The sequence below is a fragment of the Podarcis raffonei genome, chromosome 8, assembly GCF_027172205.1.
Source record: "Podarcis raffonei isolate rPodRaf1 chromosome 8, rPodRaf1.pri, whole genome shotgun sequence".
Lineage (NCBI taxonomy): Eukaryota > Metazoa > Chordata > Lepidosauria > Squamata > Lacertidae > Podarcis > Podarcis raffonei.
The window spans coordinates 38,895,046-38,904,792 of NC_070609.1; the positions used below are offsets into that span (position 1 = coordinate 38,895,046).

General features: G+C 43.9%; 1 protein-coding gene across 2 annotated transcripts; it reads left to right on the top strand.

Annotated features, from left to right (window-relative positions):
• The first annotated feature begins 645 nt into the window (after positions 1-645).
• Positions 646-8,644, top strand: LOC128419088 (C-factor-like). 2 transcript variants are annotated; one of them, XM_053399425.1, is made up of 8 exons: positions 646-1,432; positions 1,665-1,749; positions 2,952-3,144; positions 3,559-3,610; positions 4,166-4,356; positions 5,481-5,639; positions 6,547-6,657; positions 7,503-8,644. In XM_053399425.1, the coding sequence occupies exons 2-8, from the start codon at positions 1,697-1,699 to the stop codon at positions 7,614-7,616; spliced, it is 873 nt and encodes a 290-aa protein (XP_053255400.1). In that variant the 5' UTR covers positions 646-1,432; positions 1,665-1,696; the 3' UTR covers positions 7,617-8,644. The 2 variants fall into 2 exon arrangements, with proteins under 2 accessions (XP_053255400.1, XP_053255399.1); XM_053399424.1 differs by having other exon boundaries at positions 646-3,144.
• Positions 8,645-9,747: the final 1,103 nt, after the last annotated feature.

Sequence of the window (9,747 nt, forward strand, 5' to 3'; positions counted from 1 at the left end):
TTTAAGTATGGAGGTCTGGCTGGAAGAAACATGGACCCTATTGGCCTAGAGCTTCTCCGAGATTTGGTGCTTAATACCAAGGACTATCAAAAAAACCGGCAGAGAGGAATTGAGAGAGAATTAAGAGCCTCGGACGTGAGGTCTCCAGGCTGATAGTAGATGGACTGATGGACGTTTGTTGGGGATTGAAACCGGGAAAGGGGGGGGTGGAGTTTGGGAATCCAAAGGGTGTATAATCTAACTTGTTCTGTTTTTATTTTGTTTGGATATTTGTATGAAAATTGGGGAAATCGTGGAAGGGAATTTAGGCCGACTTTAGAAAAAGGTTTAAAGAATAAGCAATGATGTATAAATATGAAGTCCATAAGGCAAAATTGGTTTTTTTTAAAGAAGAACTAAATATAAAAAGGTTTAAAAATAGGGATAAGAACTTGTTGAACCAACAATCTGACCTGGAATACAAGAGGGAGAGGTGTGGGGAAGTCAGGGAAATATGTTATAGAAAATAAGGATTGTGAACTGTATGTGTTTTTAAACTTTGTTTTTTCTCTTTTTTGATTTTTTATTGTACTATGGTGGAAAATCTTAATAAATATCATTTTAAAAAAAGAAAAACAAAGGGTGAATGGAACAGTCACAGAGAAGAGGACAAATACCCAATGGGGACTTCCTGCATCAGGCTAGGGGCTAGATTCCTAGATGGCCTACAACACACACACACAACTCTAAGCTTTTAGTCCTTTTCACTAGCAACCAGAATAGCCTTTTTAAAAGCTTTATAGCAGCCGCAGAGTAATAAATGGGTGCCAACTAAGGCGCCAGTCCTGACTGTCAAAGTGACTTGGGGCAACTCCCTTTGTGCTCATTGGTTTATTTCCAAGTAAAGGTGAATAAAAGTGGGTGGCAGTCAGTGATGCAACTTCAGGGATGCTTAATAATGGTACCAAAAAAAGCATTTTGGGGCTTTATGCCTGGCTTGGTGTTTTGCCCTTCACAATGGAAGCTGTGCAGTGAGCAGAATTAAACAATGCCAACCCCTGGATTGCTCACCAACCATCTAAGCAGGCTAGCAGGGTAATTAGATGACATCCACTCAGCCCAAGGGTCAGGAAAGGACTTGAAAGGATTCCATTATTCAGTCCCTAAAGCAGTCCAGTTCTGAGCTAAGAATACTTGCAGAGTTTGGTCTTGAGTTGTGGCCTAGAAACTTGAAGTTATTTGGGTAGTCAGCCTTGACTTAGTTCTTACTGTGTTTGGAGAAACTGTGCTTGAATTCTGAAGGAACCTGATGCTGTGGAAAAACTCCATACCGCCTTGTCCGTCTCCAGGTGGGACTAATACGAATAGACAGAGACCACTTCCATAAAGCAAAAGCACCCAGGAGGTTGATACTTATTTCACTGCTGCATTAGGATCCCCTGGTCTTTCCAAGGTATGGTGCAGGTCATGAGATGCAAATGGCACAGTACCAAAATCTTTTATACCCTTTCTGAGCACTCTGAGACAAAGAATTTTAAATTGATTGGTTACATTTCACAGAAGTATGAGCTTGTTCAGTTCATATGCTCTTATTGGTGATTACCGTACATTCCTAACATAGCATTTTAGTAGACACTGCCCCATTTCCTTGACATGCCCCTTTTCTTATCTGTCTTACTCATTAGATTTTCTATCAAACCGTTCCCAACGGGTCAAGATGGGTTCCTACATCTCTGCCGATCTCAGCATGAATACGGGGATGCCGCAGGGGTGCGTGTTGAGTCCACTTTTATATACGCTCTATACAGCTGACTGTGCCCCCAAATACCCCAGTAATAAGATCATTAAGTTTGCAGATGATACAATGGTGGTTGGTTTAATCATGGCTGGAGAGGGGGAGGCAGCCTATAGGAAGGAAGTTGAGCAGTTGGGGGAGTGGTGCAGGAAAAACAACTTACTCCTTAACTGAAAGAAAACAAAAGAGATTATTGTGGACTTTAGGAAATGTAAATGGAATATTCAGCCACTTATTATTGAGGGGAAGTGCATGGAACAGGTCTTGGTGTTTCGATTTCTGGGAATGGAGTTGAGAGATGACCTAACCTGGGGCGAAAACAGCAAAGACCTGATGAAGAGAGCACAGCAGAGGTTATATTTTCTGAGAAACCTCTGGAAAAACAATCTCTCAAAGGACCTGTTGATGGCATTTTACCATTGTACTGTTGAGAGTGTATTAACTTATGGTCTGTGTGTGTGGTTTGGGAGCTGCACGGTCAGAGAAAAAACAATGCTGTCCAGGGTTGTAAAGACTGCGGAGAGAATAAATTGGGTGCACTCTTCCCACATTGGATCAAATCTATGCTTCCAGGTGCCATTAGAAAGCTGCAGAGATAGCGCAGGATAGTGCACGTCCTGGAAATGATCTCTTTCAGCTTCTGCCTTCTGGAAGAAGGTACAGGGTTATAAAGACTAGGACTAGCTGCCTGAGAAATAGTTTCTATCCAAATGCGATTTTGATTTTAAACGCTGTGTAAGGAGTCTCTGTGGAAGTATATTGTATTTTTAAATGGGGTATCGGAGTTTTCAGGGGGCTAACGGGGTTGGGATGGCTGGGGTAGCAGGCTTGTTGGTTTTTTAATGTCTTATGTAGATTTTTTTCAATTTCGTTGTTCTGTATGGGACAATGACAATAAAGAGTATTGTATTGTATTGTATTGTATTGCATCATATCGCATCGTATCATCTGTCTTACAAATCTCAGGTCACATAAATATTGGACTTTGCACACACCAGGCTGGGCCTTGCTCAGGTTAACTTCGAAGCTTCTTCACAATGCCTACCAGTTATATTTAATTGGAAAGCATCTTTCATGAGTCACTGAGGAAGATGCTTCCTGAGAATTTTCTTGTAAGGCAGTTCAAATGTACACACTGCTGTGTTAAAATGTTGTGCATTCTTTTGAGTCATCCTAGAACACAGGTGCTATATAAGAATTCTGAAGCCTGCAAACCAACAGCCATGGATAAATTTCATGTCCAGAGTGTTCTAGTGACAGGATCTAATCAGGGGATTGGCCTGGGACTTGTCAGCCAGTTCCTGATGAAGCCAAACCCGCCAGAGTGGGTGTTTGCCACCAGTCTGGATCCTGAAGGACCTAATGGGAAGGTAAGGCTGGTCCTATCCATTGCACAAGCAGAAATATGGGGCAGTAATATCAAGGAGAGGAAAGAAGCCACTGGAAGCCTCACGCAATTTCACGGGGGCTGTCACATAGTTCCAATTCTGTGCGGTTCCATTTGCACAGGAGAAGCAATTGCTCCAAAGAGATACAGAATGAGGCATCCCCTGCCCAGGGTATTCCAGCTGCTTAGGACTGCAGTTGTCATCTGGGAATTGTAGTCCAAAATATTAGGAGGTCACATTAGGATGGCAGATTATGGAGGAATAGATGACATAGCAAGGGGAACTTTGGATGCTTGGGATGTGGCCACTTCTGCACTAATATCCTCCACTGGGTCTCATCATTTTGGTGTAAAAAAGGGGGTTTCATAAATGCTCTTTTCCTTTTTTTTTTTGTAGAAGTTGAAAAAGCTGGCTCTGCAACATCCAAACCTGGTGGTGCTACAGTTAGGTATGTATGTTTTCATCCTGCTAACACTGCTGATGGATGCAAAATTTTACACATTTCCCCTTCAAATTCTCACTTACTGTCTTCATCTTGTTGTTGGCATCACATATAGTTTCATCCCCACCTGAATAGAGGTGTTCCCAGGAAGCACTGGCACTGTGGAACACAAGCCAGAAATAAAAACATGCCAGAATGCTCTACTGCTCTTGTGGCTGATGCATGAGTGCAAGCCTCCCAGAAATTGGCTGAGAGCTTAAACACAGGAACTTAAGAAACTTCCTTCTACCAGCTCCAACCATTGGTCCAGCCAGTCTGATCCTGTGGTGAATTTGTGGTGAAATGGTCATCTGATGGCTTCATCAAGCAGGCAAACCATAGTGTAGTGTGCTAAACTGAGGAGCCATAGCTCAAGATGAGAACATCTACTTTGTCTGCAGAAGGTCCCAAGTTGGTCTCTGGTATCTTCTAAAACTTGGACAGCCACTGCTGCTAAGACAGGGCTAGTTAGCTAAATCAATCAAGAGATCTTGCTCATCGCTATCCCTTTTCTTCAAGCAGATATCCGAGATCTGAAGAGCATTGAGGCTGCTGTGCAGAGAGTCGAGGAGCACGTCAAAGAAAATGGCCTGACATTGCTAATTAACAATGCTGCCATTTTGGTCAAGTTTACCCACTTGGCTAATGAAACAGCCAAGAACATGTCCGACCTGTACAACACAAACACTGTGGGAACCTTGCAAGTCAGTCAGGTGAGGATGTGCCAGGTTGGGGGGGGGGCAAACTCTTCATTTCTCTGGAACCTTCCAGAAGTTACATGATGAGAGTGAGAACAGGTGCAGGAAGGAAACGGTCTCCCAAGAGCCACAGAAGTCCTAGTGACAGATACGTGAGACTTCTTCATCTTAGACCAAGTCTGCTCAAGGCAAGCATGGCCCCAAGAGTCTGCTCAGGTCAGATGGGCCCAGGATCCTGGTCACAAGGAAGACACTTGGACTTTGGTGGCAATAGGGCAGTGGTGCTGAGGTGGATTTGATTTAGGTTAAGTCTGTTCTGGACTATGGGGATAAAACAACCAGGCAAGGACTGAGGGAACGTGAGGTTTCAATGGATCATCGGAGAAGGGTACTTTATTACAACGACGACCCCCCTCAAACCCTGCAAGTGTCTTCCTAGGATCTGACAAGGGAAGTTTGTTGACATTGATGAGGTCCATTTTTAAACATCAGATAGGGGGCTTGTACCAAAGAGTTATTTTCTAAATAAGTTTTTTTTAAGGAGAATATATATGCATATACACTATATGTGTGTGTGTGCAAATAATAATGTTAAAATTAAAATTATATAATATATTAATGGTATTATTATTATTATTAATTATTATTAACATTAAGGGCTGCAGCTCAGTGATGGAGTATCTGCCTTGCATGCAGAATTCCCAGGTTCAGTCATTTGGCATCTCCAGGGAAGGCTAAAGAGAGACTCCTATCTGAAACCCTGGAGAACTGCTGCCAGACAGTGTAGACAGTACTGAGTTAGATGAACCAATGGTCTGACTCAATAGAAGACAGCTTCCTGTGTTCCTGTTTGTGTGAATGAGACAATAGTTACGACAATGTGATGGGTTGTCTGACAGTGACCCTAAACAGGAAGATGAAAGCATGCAAGGAGAAAGACGAGCCCAAACTCAGTGATGTCAAGGTTGCTGTTCTGCCCCTTCTCCTCCTGCAGTTTAGCCCATTCATTTCCACACTTCCCCCTTTCCAGTCCTTCCTTCGCTACTTTCCTGCCACTAGAAATGGCTTCTCTGAGTGGCTGTCCATCGCCTGGGATCTTCCTTCCATCTAATGAGCCCAGTTGTGCTGGTTTCTCCCAGGCCTTCTTGCCCTTGCTGAAGGTTGCTGCCCAAAGAAGCCTCCAAGAAGGGCTGAGCTGCAGCAAGGCAAGCATTGTCAACATAGCCAGTGACTTTGGCTCTCTGGAGAAAATGGCTGGATGGGGCCTCTCTCAAGTCATCTCCTACCGCTGCAGCAAGGTACCTCTCAAGGCTGTGTGCTCCTAATGTTTGAAGTATGATTAAGATGTGGAAGATGCAGCTAGTCCAAAACAGCAGCCCACACCAGTTAGTCTAAAGGAAGCACCAGATTCCAAGTGGTTTGTGAATTAGCCAAGTTATGAAATTTCGAGTTCTTATGTAGGGTAAACGTCAGAGCCTAGTGGATGTGTTGGAAAATGTGACGTTGATGAGATCCACTTTTAAACTTATTCTGCACCAGGGTTTTCATGCAACTTCACCCTCATGACAACAGTTCACTGGGGTAGCTCCTCAAGGCCTGAATTTTTAGTGGCAACAGGAATTATAATGCCCAGAAACAGCATAAAATTTATGTTTGTGTAGATATACCGTGTCATCTACCTTTCATTATTTATTTGGGTGACGTAATGGTAACGGTGATATGATAAAATCATATACAGTCGTTATCAATTGCACCACCATTACATCACCCAAACGAAAAATGCAATGTCATTGATAATGATGGCCTTGTTTAAATAAATGAAATAATAATTCTGAATGGTGAACTCACCACTTCTTGGCCACACTCAGAGGTTCAGCATTTAACCACCCAGCCTTCTGTGCTCTGGCTGCCAGAGAGTGGCCAGCTCCTCCTCCTCCTCCTGCTGCTGCTGCTGCTACCTGAGTGCTGCTTTTAAGCTGGATATGCTATGAACTTCTCCAGGCAGCACAGGCAGCACTGGTGCCCTGTGTGTGCATCCTCCCTAATCCTAAACACTGGGGGGGGGGGCAACCAGACCTTGGACACCACCTTTTTGTGTAATTATCAGGGCAACTGGACCCTGGTGCTCCTGAGTCTTTAAGGGCCCTCTGCCTGGAACACCTCACACCTGATGTGCCCTCTTCTCATGGCACCTCTTGCCCTCAGGCTGCTGTGAACATGCTGACCAGGTGCCAGTCCTTGGAGTATGGTCCGTTGGGGATCCTTTGCATCTCCATCCACCCTGGCTGGGTGAAAACTTCCATGGGGACATGTCTGGTAAGTGAGGCCAGATCCACCCATTAAAATGCCTTGGATGGTCAGGCATTTTAGTGATTTTCCCCTTTGAGGAAGTCTCTGTAATGGAAGGCCAGGGAGTATCAGAGAGTCTTCCTGGGGGCTCCACATTTGCTGCATAAGGAGCAGCCTCAAATCCATTGCTGAGGTCTTTCTTGGGCAGGTGTAACACTCACTTTGAGCTCCAACTACACCTTAGTCTGGTTGTACTTCTGTAAACTGCCCTAAGACCTGTGAGTGTGTATAAATTCAATAATTAATAATAATACCTTGAATTGGAAGAATGCCCTCTTTTAAACTGCAAAAGGCCAGACTCCTGGGGAGGGACTCCAGCTCAATCAATGAACCCCAATAAGATGTTCCTTGTGCAGATGGAGAGGGTATAAACTTGGTTAATTCAAGTTAAAAAAAAAGTTAATTCAACCTATGCATTGGGAAACATCTGTATGATACTTTAAAATATAGATAATTTCTTAAGGAAGTGAGAAAGAGGTAAATAGGAGGCACAAACAATCAGGGGTCATTGGTACATATCTAAAAAAAAACACATTTCAATAAAATAGTATAACACAAAAGTTGGAAGCAGGCGCAGCAGCAGGTGGCGCTGGTGAGCAGCTCTGGGATTGGAGAGGAGATGCCAGGGCCTTCTCGCTTGCACATGTTCATGCATTCCGTTGTGTGGCAGTTTATGACAAGGTCTGTCCCTGTGCTCATGAGGGTGAGAGACTGATAGAACAGAATAGGTAGTCAGCCCTGTCAACCAGGGGAAAGGCAGATTCCCTAGTAATTCCCGTGGCGTTTCTAACTGTTCCCTCTCAATTTCATAGGTCCCAACTACAGTGAGTGAGAGTTGCAGTAGGATCTTGAAAGTGCTTTCTGCTGTCACTGACAAAGACTCAGGGTCTTTCATTGACTGGAAAGGGCGTGTTGTTCCTTGGTGAGAAAACGAGTCACAAATCATGGGCCTCCATCCATCCGCTCCATGAAGTCTGTGATGGCAATAAAACACAGATAAAGCTATGTGAACTTCCTGAGTTGCCCGCTTCCATTTCTTTCTCGCTTGCTTGCTTGTTTCTGTTATATCTAGAAATGCCTGTTGATGCCAACTGATAGATCCCATTTCAAGTTTGCAAGTTGTTTTGGTTTTCAGTTTGGTGGAGGGAAAGAACCGACTTGGCAACATAGCCCCACCTCCACTTGCTCCTTCTTCAAAGGAGAAGACCTTGTTGTCCCGCAGAGGAGGTGCAGGGTTCCCTTTCTCTTCATCCAGCTGCTCTTGGTGGCTGCAGATTTTCTACCCAACAAGTGTAGCAACTGCACACTCATCCTGAATAGGCTGTCCGGGGCAAGCCGTCCTTTGGGGGCACAGCTGTTTTAGCCTCTGGGTTGAAGTTCAGCCTTGCTCAGAAATCTCCCCTGCATTGAAGTAATGGCATTCACACCTATTTTAAGAATACAGAAACTGTCTATAATGAATAACACCAATCCACAAATGCCAAGCCATTTATTCAGTGGATGGCGGAAGCTCATTCAGAAACCTTCAAGCAGTGTTTTCCATATACATTACATAATGCCTTATGTGATTTACACAGTATATAGAGAGAGACAAAAACTGATAAAACAATAAGGTTTATTATTCAGACAAAGGGTAAGGGAATGAGTTAAGTCTATATGCTGTTAAGCCAAAACCCCAAGCCCTAGATTCCCTTTGTTGCTCTTTCAATACTTCCTCTTCACATTCCTAAGGGTGTGTCCCCCACATATAAATGTTAAATACAGTGGTACCTTGGGTTAAGAACTTAATTCGTTCTGGAGGTCCATTCTTAACTTGAAACTGTTCTTAACCTGAGGTACTACTTAGCTAATGGGGCCTCCTGCTGCCGCCGTGCGATTTCTGTTCTCATCCTGAAGCAAAAGTTCTTAACCCGAAGTACTATTTCTGGGTTAGCGGAGTCTGTAACCTGAAGTGTCTGTACCTGAAGTGTCTGTAACACGAGGTACCATTGTACTGAGTGCTCAATGAAGTGTCAAAGACTTAGCTGCATCCTGTGAAACTTATCTGTAACTGATGTACCTCCCTTCTATAACGTATTTCTGATGTATGACTGACGCTCTGGCTGGATAGGTTGTGGGAAGGTCGACCTGTGGATTGGAAGGTATAAACTTCTGTTTTTCTTTTGTTTGGGGTTCTCCTCCCTCCTGCGTGTGGTGAGTGGGGACCCTGTTGCAACAGTTTATTTTCTCCTTAATAAAGCTGCTTTGCTTTTCAATATACACTTCTTGTCCTCTGCTTTTTCTCTCCGACCAATAGGGAACTCCATCTAAGGACTCTATACGAGCTCTATATACCCCATAAGGGAATTAGAGATATTTTTTTTCTTTTAGCATACCTCCTAAAGGAAACAGGCTACCACCTCTATGCATACATGCTATTACTAATAGTATTATTGCCAGCCTGGTTTTCTCCTGGCCTGGGCTAGTTTCTGATAGTCCTGAGCTTGGTGCAAGTCAGAGACCTCTCACAGTTGCTGCCACTGCACTCCCAACATCCCTTCTAGTTTTCTGAAAATTATTTATTTTATTCCCCCCCCCAAAAAAAATTTATATACTACCTGATTGTAAAAAAAGAAAGGAAAGGAAAATGAAATACTAGTCTACCTCCCTGAGTTGTAATCGGGTACTCTCACCTGGTTTAGCCAGCCAGTCAAAGCCATTTCCCAGGGTGTGGCCACTGTTGCATGCTGACAGCTTCTAGGAGCCACAGGTGAGAGCTGAGTGGGGGGGGGGCGACAAAAGGTGGACAAACTACCCCAGAAAGAGCATGACATGTCCCCCACTTCTGCTCTGTGACATGAGTAAATACTATTGAAGATGTGAAGGAATTGGAATTTGTCCTTACTTGTATGGACTGTTTCAGGAAGGATGATGGGATTTGAAAGGAGAATTTACAGCTTATCCACACTTCCTATTGCCCTGCTGTTTTCCCCTGGGAAAACAAATCTTTAGCGCTCAATCGGGGCAAACAGCAATTTGGGTTTCCCCTGGATTGCCATTTCTTCTGATCTGCCACTA

Excerpts from the sequence above, each read along its gene's own strand:
- LOC128419088 (XM_053399424.1), top strand. The coding sequence starts at position 2,866 with ATGCTTCCTGAGAATTTTCTTGTAAGGCAGTTCAAATGTACACACTGC. Across the intron at positions 3,145-3,558 it reads CTGAAGGACCTAATGGGAAG|AAGTTGAAAAAGCTGGCTCT; the intron begins GTAAGGCTGGTC and ends TTTTTTTTGTAG. Across the intron at positions 5,640-6,546 it reads TCTCCTACCGCTGCAGCAAG|GCTGCTGTGAACATGCTGAC; the intron begins GTACCTCTCAAG and ends TCTTGCCCTCAG.